The sequence below is a fragment of the Xiphophorus maculatus genome, chromosome 5, assembly GCF_002775205.1.
Source record: "Xiphophorus maculatus strain JP 163 A chromosome 5, X_maculatus-5.0-male, whole genome shotgun sequence".
Taxonomy (NCBI): Eukaryota; Metazoa; Chordata; class Actinopteri; order Cyprinodontiformes; family Poeciliidae; genus Xiphophorus; species Xiphophorus maculatus.
In genome coordinates, this window is record NC_036447.1 from 17,295,875 (window position 1) to 17,309,783 (window position 13,909).

At 37.9% G+C, this 13,909-nt stretch overlaps 1 protein-coding gene across 1 annotated transcript; it reads left to right on the forward strand.

Moving 5' to 3' along the window:
• Nucleotides 1-2,261, forward strand: LOC102229156 (perforin-1-like). Its single transcript, XM_005803071.2, has 3 exons — nucleotides 1-87; nucleotides 253-779; nucleotides 888-2,261. Exons 2-3 carry the CDS (start codon nucleotides 253-255, stop codon nucleotides 2,065-2,067), a joined length of 1,707 nt encoding a protein of 568 aa, XP_005803128.2. The 5' UTR covers nucleotides 1-87; the 3' UTR covers nucleotides 2,068-2,261.
• Nucleotides 2,262-13,909: the final 11,648 nt, after the last annotated feature.

Genomic DNA, 13,909 nt, shown 5'->3' on the forward strand with positions numbered 1-13,909 from the left:
TGATAAGAAAAGCTCCACCTTCACATCAATAGTATAAGATCAGCCAGACCCTAGACAGACGATCAGAGCTTGCAGTCTTCTGTCAGAGTAAGACTTTAAAAACTTTCTCCTAAACTGGAATTTTTGCTGTTCCAAATTCCATATCATAGGGCTATTTACTAAAAATCCTGAAGCAGAATTTTTCTGTGCGTATGTGTATGTTTGTGAATCTTTTGCTATGCAATTTAAACATTTCAATTATTTTTTTCACAGATGACTAGACTTCTGCAGCTCCTGCTCCTGACCTGGACATTCAGTCCTCTGTGTCTCTCAACCACTGTGAGTTTCACTGGTTCACCAGAGCAATGTAAAACTGCTCACTTTGTTCCAGGCTACAACCTGGGTGGAGAAGGCTTCGACATTGTCAAAATGCAAAGAAAAGCTGCCTATGTCATCGATACTGAAACATGGGACCTTGGAAATGGTACTTGCAGAATGTATGGAAACAGCTACCAAAATGGAGAGAAACAAAAGGTCCCAGTCTCTGTGGTGGACTGGAGAAACGTCCCGAAATGCAATTTGAAGGTCTCCAGTATGGTCTATGATTCTGTTGAATCTCTCATCAATAGTTCCACATCAGCTGTATCCAACAACTGGAAAATTGGTCTTGATATTTCTTTAGTCTCAGCTGCTTTTGCTGTTGGAGGTTCCCATTCCAGGATGGCTGAATTTGGCATTGCAAAGTCAAAAAAAGACCGCTACACCTTTACCTGCCATTCTGTTAGCTGTACCTACTACAAGTGAGTATCAAGACAGACCTTACTGTGCAAGTTTTCATTAAGCTGATTTGCATAAAGTATTACTGTGACAAAAAGTAACTTGTTTTATCTGTTTTCATTCCTTCATAGCTACAGACTGACAACAAGCCCACCTTTGCATCAAGAATTTGAAACGGCTGTGAAGTCTCTTCCTCCAAATTCTTCTGGGTTATCTTATCGCAATTTGATCGATACTTATGGCACACATTACATCACACAGGTTGTTCTAGGAGGGGAGATAAAAGCAACAACATCGTTTAAGACCTGCCAGGCATCCATGAAGGGGCTGTCGGCAACAGAAGTTAGTGACTGTCTGTCGGTTGAAGCTTCAGTTAACTTTGATAGTATGGCAAGCATTGACGCTATGAATGAACACTGTAAGGCAAAAAAACAGAAACTGACCCATGGTCAAAGTTTCAACACTGAGTTTAGTGAACGTATCACTGAAGTTGTTGGTGGGGACAAAAATGATGTTGTGTTCTTCCAAGGGTTTGATGATCCCAGTGTCCATATCAATTGGAAAGAGTCTCTTAAAACTACACCTGACATCGTGAGTTACAATCTAAAGCCTCTGCACACAATTCTGCCAGATGGTCATCCTGCTAAAGGTGGGCTTAAAGAAGAGGTGGAAAAGTATATTAAGGACAATGCACTGGTAAGAAAATGTTCAGAATCATGTCAAATTGGACACAGATCCAACAGCAGAGATCCCTGTGATTGTGTGTGTAGCAGCAACCAGAATATTAAGTCAAACTGCTGTCCTGCTGGGAAAGGTCTTGCAACATTGAAGGTGTACAATCTTTATGCTAGGGAACTGTATGGTGATTGTTGCTCTGAGACAGACGGTTCAGTGATTGTTAGATATACTAACCAGGAAAAGCGTACTCAAAGGATAGATAATAGTGACAGCCCCAACTGGCCAGAGTCATTTGATTTTGGACCCATTGTTATAAACAGCCATGACAAACTGACATTCACGGTTTATGATGACGATACATATTGGAAAAGGGACCTGGTTGGTAGCTGCTCCGTTGATCTCCGTAGAGGAAAAGTTTCAGACAGTTGCATGTTTGATCATGGTACCTTTTATTTTAGCTACTCAGTTGAATGTGCACCAAGCCTTGGTGGCAACCAGTGTGAGGAGTACATTCCTTCTCCCATGGATCCGTCTTTGGCTAAAGTTTTCTACTCCAGAAATGGGGTTCTGCTTGGAGATTTAAATAAGGGGTTTGCTAAATCTGCTCCTCAGTCAGGTTTGGGCCAGCTGTGAGACGACTGGACAATGACAAGGATTTTGATTTGAATCATTTTTGCTTGTAGCATTTCTGTCTTTGACTGTTATATTAATAAAAATAACATAGTTTGCAAATTCAGCCTAAATGGGATAATCTGTACTGATAACTTCTCTCTCTGTTTCTTCCTTTGTACTTGCAAATTACTGCAATAAAGCATTCATAAAGACAACAGTTGCTTCCATGTTGTAATTTGAGTATGACAAATAAATATTTTTACTTAAGAAGCTCCAATGCATATGATCAACAGAAAGTTACACAAATATTTGTTGCTCATATTTTTTTAGAAACATATTCAAATTCTTTTGCACAGTATATCAAAAATATGTGACTTACATTAAAATGATAAAAGTGTACTGAGTCTGAATTCTGCTGTGCAAGAAAAGGAAAATTAATTAATTGTCTTTCACCTGCACAATACCTCAAATGTCTGGCCCATTGTGTTCGTCATATTTAAAATGATATCCAAGTCTGGTACCTGCATTTATAACTTGTGTGCTCAATTATTGCAATGCAAACTTAACTAAATGTCCAAATAGTTATTTTTGAAGTCTACCATCTCATCCCTCAGCCTGCAGTAGGAGATCTGACTGGAAATATGAAAAAGACCCACATTTATTCTATTTTAGTGTTAATGCAACGGCTTCCTTTAAAATTCAGAGATCAATGTAATCCTTCTCATCCTGTACACAGTTCTAGTTTTAGAAATTTGGAAAGAAATAACAATTTTAACAGCCTAATTTTGATTTGTCGTATTAATAATAAGACTTTCTATATACTACAAGTGGTTATTTGATTTAAAGAAGTGTAAAAATCAATGTAATAAACAAAACTATTTGTGCCACAACAGTTGTTACACAATAGCACCATCATGTGGATACTGAACATTTCAACCCTTTTAATTAATCCCGACTTTGTTTTCAAAACTTTTGAGGCTGCATAGTATGTAACTTTTACAAAAAATGCTTTTTTTTTTTTTTTTACATATTTTTTTAAAACTATTACCAGGTCATGACAGTATAATATGAGACATCTAATCTGAAAAGATCAAGCTCCTCCATGTCCACTCAGTGCTACTTTTGCTGTCTAAAGAAATGCACCTCTCCCAGTTAAACTAGCTTGTGAGCATTAATGATAGTCTCCGCTATCGGGAAGAACCTGCAGTGATTGAACATGCTAAGACCCTCGTCCTGGTTCTGATTGGTTGTTTCTGAGGGGCTTTTTCCTGCCGACAGCTCTGGGAGCACTGGGAGAAGGCAGGAGAGCTTGAAGTTTCCACAGATTATCATACTATGATATCAAGACATACTTTTCTATGCAACATATACGTAAAAACTATATAAAACTTACACACTGCAACTATCAATCAAACAATTAGGATAGAAAAAAACAATATCCTTTTTTTAGAGTATGTTTTTGTAATGATCTTGGTTTGCTTGAGTTTGTTTGGGTTTTGTTATTTGTGTTTCTTTGGTTCTTATCTATTAATTCTGCCTTATTTCCATTTTCCCTTCATTAAGGTTTATTTCTTGTATCTAATCCTTTCTCAGCTATTCTGGTTTGAGTATTCTGTGTTCCTTGCTCTTTATTAGATCAGCCTCATTTCTGTTTTATTTCTGTTCAGTTCTTCTTAGTGTTTCTACTCATGTTTATTTTAATATTTCTAGTTACTCTATGTTATCATGTTTCTATAGTCTAGTTATTCTTTAATGTTAGATTTACTTTCTGATTCCCTGTGTACTCTCTTTCGCCTCTTCTCTGTCTGCCTCCTGCTCTATTTTCACCTGCAATCAGTTAGCTCATCAGCCCAGGTCTTTTGCTTAACATTCGACATCCTCAGTATTTATGCTTCTCATTTTCGGTCATTACTCACCGGATCCTTCCTTCTACTCCCGTCACTTTCTAGTTCAGCCCCCTGTTTGAAACTTTGCTGGTTTCCTTCTTTCGTATTTTATTTTTTTGTTCTTACTCCGCCATGGAACTTTTGCAAGTTTTGTTTGCATATTTTTATTAATGCATGTGGGCAATCATTTTCTCTAATGTACGCCTGAAATGTCAGACAGGGCACACTGAAGAAATAAAAATTAACTAATGATAATAGTAAGCTTTCATGAAAAACATTATAGTTGCATTTTTATACTTTCCTTATGTTGTTGTACAACCTTTAAGAAAACATCTGCAAGAAAATTTAATTTTGAGTAGAATATTGGATGTGCATACTCAACTGTAATACAGGGAGAAGTGCAGCTTTAAGAAATTAATGTTCCAGTCATGATCTCTAGGATTTAGGGGTTCTGTATATTCCTAAGTTTGCATCTCTGTTTATGTTAGTGTTTAATGTATCTAGAAATGGAGTATTTTCTGTTCAGTTTTTCCTGGTTCACTCTGCGCCTTTTATCAGTATCTCATCCAACTGTTCTCCATTAGCTGTTCCTCATCTGCTGACTAACTCGCCTTTGTAATATTCCAGTAATCAACCTCCACAACATTAATAGTTCTTCTTCTAAAATCCTCTGTTGTTGTTGCCAGCCTGTCCTTGTTGTTTTCTGTGAATCTTTGCCAGCCTCTGGTTCTGTTCATCATCAGAATCCAGATTCATCATGCACCTCCCATATTCTTCTCTTCTTTTGGGTCTACAACAATGATAGGATCATGATAGTACCACTGTCAATGTTTAACACAGATTTCTAAGAACATGTCTAAAAATTCCACAACATGAGTGTCACACTTTTGACATGTCAAAAAGCACACATTTGCAGTAAATTTTGCTACAGAGTTGCAGCAATTACCTATATTTACATTACTAAACTTAGGCGACACCGTGCAGAGGTTCTGTCTGTGCTAATAAAGATTCAGTCACTACAGGATGCTGAGTGGCTGTAGCAGCTCTGTCGGACACATTCACACTTGCTTTCTGATAAATTCATGTAAGTTATTTGACCACAGCGTATAAAGGGTTTATGTTCAAAACATTAGGTACAGAAAAAAATAGAACGGGACCATCGCATTATGGCAAGACTATACAGTCAGTTTTATAACCTTCATCCTGATACACAACATGTGCAATATCAGGATGCAATAAAAGCAACACTCATACTTCACAAAGTTAGCACGACTTGATGTTTCACAAAATGTGCTTCCTTTGTTTATGCTTAGATCCATGCAAAACTTGTTTTTAGATACACCGTTTCCTATTTGGTGACACAGAAAACACCAATAGTTTCCCACTATTGCCGAAATATCAATGTGATTTATCTGTCAAGACAAAAGCTACAAATCAAAATATATGTACAAGGAAATCTGAAAACTTTTTAAAAACTGGTTTCACTTTTACAGGACTAATAAATTATAGGTACAAATACACCAAAAATACTGTGAGAAAAATACAAGACACCGTTCCCCTCTACCGATTGTAATGCGCTATTAATATGGTACTTCAAAGAGCCTTTTAAGTTTTTACTTGAATAAACAAAGAGCCTTTTCTGAGGATTCTTTCATTTTAGGGCCTTCATTTCTAACAATGCATTATTTTTAATATGGTTTACAGAGAAAAACCAGAAAACATGATTTTCAATTTGGTAAATATAGAAGCTCTCTTAAAGAACTTTAAAAAAAATTTTATTTATTTTTTTCACAAAACTAGAGAGCCACAGAAGACTCTTACACTGCATAATCTTTTCTTTTTACACAATTGGTGATAGTTAAATAACAAACCTTGAAGAAAACAAAAGGAGAAGATGAAGAGCATTATCTATTTCAGAACCTAAAGAACAGAATCCAACCGCAAACTAAGCAGATTATAGAGGCTTCTTCTCAAGGAGATCTATGATGACAACAATGGGCAGGTCACTGTGTACCTGGAACTGAGTCTGGTACACAGTGATTCTGTCAACTGATGCAAAGGTGTTGATACAGTACACTACAACAACTCTCTGATGTATAATGAAAAACAGCAGATGGAGCCACATCAAAGTATCAAGATCCAAGCCTTTATCCTCGCTTTCCTTGAGCTTCCAATCAAACAATGACCCCTTCATGAGCAGCCATTATTCAGACTCAGCCCGTCTTCCAAAACAGGTCATCCAGGCCTTCAACTTGACAGTCTCCTGCTGGTCTGGCTTATCCACACCCCATTCCTTTCTCCTTCCCCTGCTCTTGGAAGAAAAGACACAGAGACAAGGGATTTGCCTCACAGTAGGTAGCTGTTTTATGTGTAGCGTATGAAAAAAGAGGGTTTCTCTTTTTGTGTGTGTGTTACATGGTGGGACTTTGCAAAGAGAGCCAGGAGTCCACTTGAGGAGCATTGGGTTTTAGAACTGGATGATTTGTTTGGAGAAGCCCTCTAGACCCAAAAGGAGGATTAGCTGCACGCAGGTTCCCATGAAACCAAGATGAAGTGAAGAGGCCTTCACAGACTGCCACACCTCTGCATGACTATATGCACAAAGACATACCTGAAATACAGTACAAGCATGAGCAGCATGAAACTTTTTCAATCTTTATTTAAATATGTGATTCTCTTGACACACCAATAGGTTACCTTTATTAGATAGGACATTCACAGCTTTTCCATGATCTCCATTTCTGTATCGCATTTCCACAACTTACAGCAAATTTCTGCAATAGCAGAATAGGCCAAAAAGTTACTTTTTTTTTCTCTTTTTCCCTTTTTCTATTTTTATATCTACCATGGACCAGGGTTCTGTATCTTTAATAAAGTTTGAATTGAATTTCTACTATCACCTGAGTCTCATATATATATGAATGAAGAAATGTATTAAATAAAAAAAATACAGGTCACTTAGATGAAGAAAGCACAGTCTCTCTGAATGGGTCATCATGAACTCATTGCTGTATTGCACAAATGTTTTTCAGGTGCAAATGCTGCCATCTGCTGGTCAAGATAAAAGAATATCTGTAATCCTGAGTGAAATTAGTACCACCATCTTGATGAAAAATAAATCTATCTGCCTATTGAAGCTGCAAACTTTATAATATCTGCTGGATTTTCTGGTCAATGTGCAAAACGTATTTTACAACAAACATTAATTAGGCTTTGGTCTGAGTAAAGACAGAGGTACAACAATTTATTAACTCCTTGTACATTTAAAAAAGTATTTTACATTTGTAACTTGAATATTGTCAAACATGTTAAGGTCACTTCCTTGTGCATGCCACAGACAGCTTCTCTCAGCCTGGTGGCAAACATGGTGGAGATTAGCATGCCAGCAGTTCTTTTGCCTAAAATCTTTGTAAGCATTTGCACATGCTCAGTTGAAGGCATATACAAGAGTCAGCTGTCAAGTGAAGGGAGTTCCTGGTGCTTTGTTCAAGGTTGCTCTCAACATTTAAAGCAATGGAGCTCTGTCATGACTCCCAGGGTAGGTGTTAATTCAGTAACGCTAACACTTTCTCATGGATGTCGACGTGTTTGAAAAACTGCTTTTCAAAGTTTCACCACAAGACATGGAAGGTAATCACTGCAACTATATAGAGAACAAAATGGGACTGTCATAGATTTCTCTAATCTTATCCCCTATACCATAACACCACTAGCCTGGACTGCAGATACAAAGCAGGGTGGTTTTATATCTTCTTTTTTTTTTATCCTGAATTCTGACTATCATCTGAAATGTTAGTGAACCTGTCCTTAGGTGACAAGAGTGTGGTTTTCTGCCACTGAAGATGATCTACTTTAAGGTTTGATGTGCATTTTGGAACGTGATTTTTCACACCTTTGTTGTGACAAGTGATTATTTCAGCTACTGTTGCTGTTTTATCATCTCAAACAAGCCTGCCAGTTCTCCTCTGACCTCTGAAATTAACAAGGCATTTTTATCCACACAGCCATGGCTCACTGAATAGTTTCTCAGAACATTCTCTTTAAACCCAAGAGATGGTTGTGGGTGAAAATTCCAGTAGAGTTTGGCAGCAGTTTCTGAAATACACAACCCAGCCCATCTGGCACTAACAACCGTAACATTTCTAAAGTGTTTTTATCCCCATTTCTCTCTATATGTTAGATTAATTTACTTGTCAGCATTAACCTTTAGAGCTCCAACATCTTGGTAAGGTAAATATGCGTTTTTAATTTTTAAAGTTCATATTCCATCATATTTAATGAATCTGGTAAATCATTATGCGTCAACAAGAACACTAAGTTCATAGATGCTCCTAGGTTTCATTTACTTTGAACTAAGTAAATTAAATGAAAAGTCCTTCCCCATGTTGTGAAGACATTTTACAAAAGTAGATATTGAAACACATCTAACCAATTTTACACTTGGTCACAAATTTATCTCAGCTTGTTATGTTCTATTCCACACATCATGCATGGATTTGGACCAGTGATGTGCGGTCAGGGGAGGCAGGTGAGGCATTTCTGGTGTCAATGAATCCTGCACTACATCAAGAGGCGAAAAGCCCAACTTGTGACATTTATTTTGAATTGTAATATTTTTTCCCACCTTGTGACAATTATTTTTTTTACCTCATATTAAACAATAAATACCGTGTAGGTGAAAGAAATAACTTACAATGAAATGCATTTCCTTTTATGAACAGTTTTTGGTTTGCTGAAAAACAAGATATGTTGAAAAAATTACAATTTACACTTTGCAATAATCCAGTGCTGCTAATTGAGTGCTTACCATGAGCCCCTGTGGAAATTTACTCATCAATGATGTACATTTGATTGCTTGTGTCAGGTCAAAGATAGTGTTCTTTACTTATTTTGATAAGGTTATTTCACCAAACAGAAAGTTTCTGCAATGTGTGGGCAGGAACAGATATGATTGGCTTGAGGCAACTCTAACAATTCACGCTGATTTTAATTACAGCCAACAGGGCGGTGCACACCACATTAAACACACCAGACACGCAGGGCTACGTCTCAGGCAAAGTCGTCCTCTGTGTTTTATCCTTCCTTGTCACTCTTGCTAGTCATCCCACCTTTGGATGCCCCCTCCTTCACTTTAATCCAGTGGCGGAATTTCACTCGACAAGTGATCAAAGACCAGTAGCACGATGCCAGGTGCAGCTGTAGCTTCAACTGTTGACAACCACCTAGCAATTTTTCCTTCTTTCCCCTTTCTGAAAAAAGAGCAGAAAACCTAAACAAGGCTTGGTGAACCGCTGTGAGTTTGAGTCTCTGAAAAACAGTTTCTTCTTTTTTTTTTTTTTTACTTTCTTCTCCTTTTTTTGCAGAAAGGGAAGTTGGTATAGTTGTTTCCTTCTTTTGACGGTGATCTGTGCTACCTTCTCTTCCTCCCCCTCTGCGCACTGTGTGGTGGACGGTTTGAGGAGTTCTGTGACAGTAAATTACGGTACACTTGAGACAGACGAGCAGCAGGAGTTGTAGAACAGAGAGAGGAAGCGCGGCAGGGTTTAGGCTTTATTAAGACTCAACCACCAGTCACTGGCACAACAACCCAACATGTAGGTGAAAGATGCAGCACAAAGTATCTTTCTCAACCGATAGGTGGTCCACCAGTGAAGTAAGATTCACATCAGCTATAATGGGTATCTCATGTCAAAAAGTGTCGGAAAGTGTTGTTGGAGAATTTTCTATGGTACAGATGGACAATACTGTACTATTAACCAGAATCAGTTATGGTTAATAGTTACAGTTGTGGTGCTTTGACCTGCAGTTCATTAAAAGTTGCTTGCGGAATGGAAGTGATGTTGAGGTTTGTTTTTCCATTTTCTTAAATCTACAATCTGTTAATCTATGGAGAACAAGCTGTGATTGAAAAAAAATCGTTCTACGCAGACACAGCTTGCATTCTGTCTCATAAAATTAGGCAGGTAGGATTAGAGTAATCAAATGTAAGTTTTTCTATATAACAAATGTGATTATTAGAAGGTCTCAGACTGAAAGACTTTGTTTTTAGAAAAGCAGAAGAAATATCCAACCGCGCTTGCACAATTACTTTGTTTGATCTGAGCTCTTTGTTTGACTTTATAAGTTTAAGCCAAGTAGAGATCAGGCCAAGAAGACCAATCACGGGCCAACAAAAATAAGATCTTGATTCAGATCCAGGAGAGCTACGGATAAAATTATCTTATAAGAGAGAGGACATTAATTGTTAATAATAAGTCAAATACTTTTTAGGAAAGTTATGTTGGGGAATTCAAATAACCTGCCTATTTTATTATTTACTGAATTAGAACAGCAAGTGGAAGTTAATTTAGTTTTAACTTTATAAATTTCAAAATTGCACAATAAACTAAGTGGCATTTGTCATGTTCTGTAGGTGGCATTCCTTGTCTCCTTCAAAATGTTAGAAGATCAAACAGCACTCAGTAGGAAGCAGTACCTGACATGCTCGACAGTCAAGCAGGATGAAATCAGTGCGAGTCCTTGGTCAATCTCTGTCTGAAGTCGCCATGGGAATCAATGTTTGTACTTAGAGCTAGAATTTGGATATGAGTCACTTGACTACCAATTCTAGGTTCTTTTACACATGTACGCTACAATAGTGGTTAAAGAAGGAAAACATGTAAGAGGCTCCCATTGAAAAAGTCCTGCATGATTGATGATGTTATATTAAGTTATCTAAATGTGACTAATGCAGTGTCTGAACTCACTGCATCAGTTTAGTTCAGTTGTCTGAACTGAAACAGTGAATAATTTCTAATTTCTTTAACAAGCACCGTTAAAGACATCCTGTAATCATGAAAGAAAAATGTCTGTTTCAGAAGAATCAAATTATTGGCAAGCATCAAACAAAGAAATCATCTAAGGAGATTGATGAAACTGAAAAAAAAGAAATGGTAGAAGAAGTGTTCAAGGATTTGCTAAAAACTGAAAAGAAATCAGGGAACCAGAAGCAATGTTTTTGCAAAACATTTAAAAAATGTTGAATGACTGGTGATCAGTTAAAGGTTCGGTGTAATCGAATAATAAAAAAAACAGCAGGATGGTTCTGGTTTGGGTTCCGTTCCCAAAGAATGAGGTCAATTGTATTTTTAATGTATAGAACAGAAATAAGCCAAGCCCACATAGAAACAAATAGGAACATTTCATCTTACTTAGGTCAGACATGCACCACAAAAAAGAGATATAGCAGACTCTAGATGGTAGTTGGCAATACCTAAAATCAAGCTATATTCAGAGTCTTTGGTACAGATGCGTTCAAAAACAAAAATGCAGCAGTTTCTTGCTTGCTAATGTATTTGATACAATACAATAATTTACCTCTTTTTAAAAAGATCTAAGAATTGCTTGGTCAATAATTCTGCTTCACCTTAGTCTCCAAGCATCTACAATACCACATCTATATCAATGTTTGTCCAAACTTATGCTCACAAAAGCAGGAGACTGCTTTTTGTGCCCTATACATGATCTTTGACAAAATAGTCTGACTTCCCATGTGTCATTAATGGATTCAGATGAAGTTAAACGACAGAGATTATAGTGATAAGTGCATCAAAAAGAAGGCAACTTTGTTTCACCGCTCAGCCCGAAGGATTGTTCAGTTCTGAACATGGGTTGGAAGCTTGGTTGTAGTCAGAACAAAGACACAAATAGGCATCCGTGGTTTAAAGAAAGACACATTTTCAGTGCCATTTCAGTCTCTGCCACACAAAATAAAAAAACTGTAGATTCTATGATGATAAAGAATATGCAGTCGTTCAGAAAAATCTCATCTGCTCTCTTTGAAGTAATGGCTATCGCAATAAATAAGGCAGAAGATTATCAGAGCGAAACAAAATAATGGAAGGAGAAATTATTACGTTTGAGAAAACACATCTAACATATTCAGCCAGTTCCTTTTAAGTACAAATTAAGACGGATCATTGCGGGTGGCAAAAAACGGGTGGCAGGAGAAGCTTTTAAATTGAATGTTCATATAAAGTATTTCAAATGCTGTCTAAATAAAAAAAAGAAATGAAAAAGGAGAGAAGAAAGGGTTGGGAAAAAAATAGATTTACATTATAAATGCACAAGTTTCCTTTCAATAGGCCTCTTCAAAACTCTGTCAGGTTTTTAATGGTGGGCAAGTTCAAAGTGGCACTAGAGTCCCACTGCTTCCAGAGATACAACAGGAACAGTGTGAGTGTGACCGTATCCACATGCGGTCTTTCTGTCCTACACATACACTCACACTGTGTCCTGGTTCTTCACACCAAATCCTCTCATACTACCTGCTGTATTGTGTGAAGTGTGTATATGTGACTGACAAGTGTGTAAGAGAAATCGATTGCTGTCACTTCTTTGTCGTTCCCATGGTTCCTTCCCTCCCATCCACCTCTGCTTCACCACTCCACACTATTTTTTTTCTCACTTTCTTCCAGCTTCTTTCACTCTGTAATTTAACTTCTTCTGCTTTGCTTCTTCTTTTCTCCCAGTTTGTCCTGGATTGTTGGCAGGGGATTGCTGGAAATGGTATCCCGGGGAACGTTACAAACACTCTGCAAGGCGCTCCGGATCCCGGCACCATCCAGCCCCATCTAACCAGCCGTGCCCCACGGTGATATCGCTGCATCAAAGCCACAAATCTTTTTCCCCCCTTTTTTTTCTTCTTTGCCTCCCTCCGCGTTTCTCTGTCTCTTTTTCTGTGGTGGCACTTCCAGCAGCTTCGAATGTTTAAACTTCATATATCAGCCTCATTACGGAGGCTCAAAGCTTTCCATCTACTACTAAAGGCGCTCATTTGAATTTTTAATCACACGTACGTACGAGTGCTGCGCTCAGCAACTATCTGACGCGGGCGTGTACATACACACCCTTTCAGTCACATCTCTGCTCCTTCAGCTCTTTCGCAGTGTTCTTCCTGTGAAGTTTTCAAGTTCAAACTCTGGGAAAAAAAAAAAAAAAGTCTCCGTTAAATGTTCACCCGACATGTTTGGAGTCGGAGCCATAATTGTCGGCACTCGCTTCAGATGGCATTGTAAGCATAGTCGCTTTGCTGGTGGGCGGCAGAATGTTTGCTTGGGGTAACTGTAGCCTTGGACAGGCAAGCCGAGGTGCTACTTTAGCGCTGCCGCTCTCTTTGATGTCAAATGTGTAGTCTGAGCGTAGAGAATGTTATATATAAAAAATACAGTGACACATCACTCGGTTCCCTTACTGGATGTACTGTAGCTATGGAAGGCCTTCTCACGCTCGGTTACCATGTGCATACAGTCTTGGCTAAGCTACAGAGGGACTTTGTATCTTGAGCAATAACAGGGAGAGAGAGAAAGAATCCTTTAGATCTTCCTGCAAGAAGTACACCTTTGAATCTGAATTTCCTTACAGAAAAAAAAAGCTCTTTGAAAATCTAATGCATAAACATTATCTCACCCCCCCCACCACCACCACCATATCCTTCTTCTTACTGCTTCCATTCCCTCCCTCTCACCTAAAGCGCAAAAGCTTCTGAACGACTTTGGAAGAACTTTCTCTTTTTTTTAAGAGTCTTCAGTAACTTAAATACAAGGCGGTCTGGGATTTGGATATTGTTATGTCTCATCAAAGGAAGAGATCTTCTGCTGTCCTCCCTTGCTGGTTTTCTTGTTGTCTGTCAAGAAAGATGCCCCTCCTCAAGACTCACTGTAGTCTGAAATACCATGCTTCGCCCTATTCCATTTCTTCTACTTTTGGTTTTTATTTTCTGAAAAGTAATCTTTGTTAGGTTGTAAGCTACCTCATAGAATTGGTGGCTCTTTTGGCTCCCAAACATCTCTTTTGTAATCAACAGTAGCCTCATGTATGTCAATAAATCGTTTTGCATTCAGTGTTTTTATAAGAAGCCTACTTTTATGAATTTACTACCAAAGCTGTTATTCTTACTTTTGTGAAATATCTTAAGCTTAATTTTCATTTAACTCAAA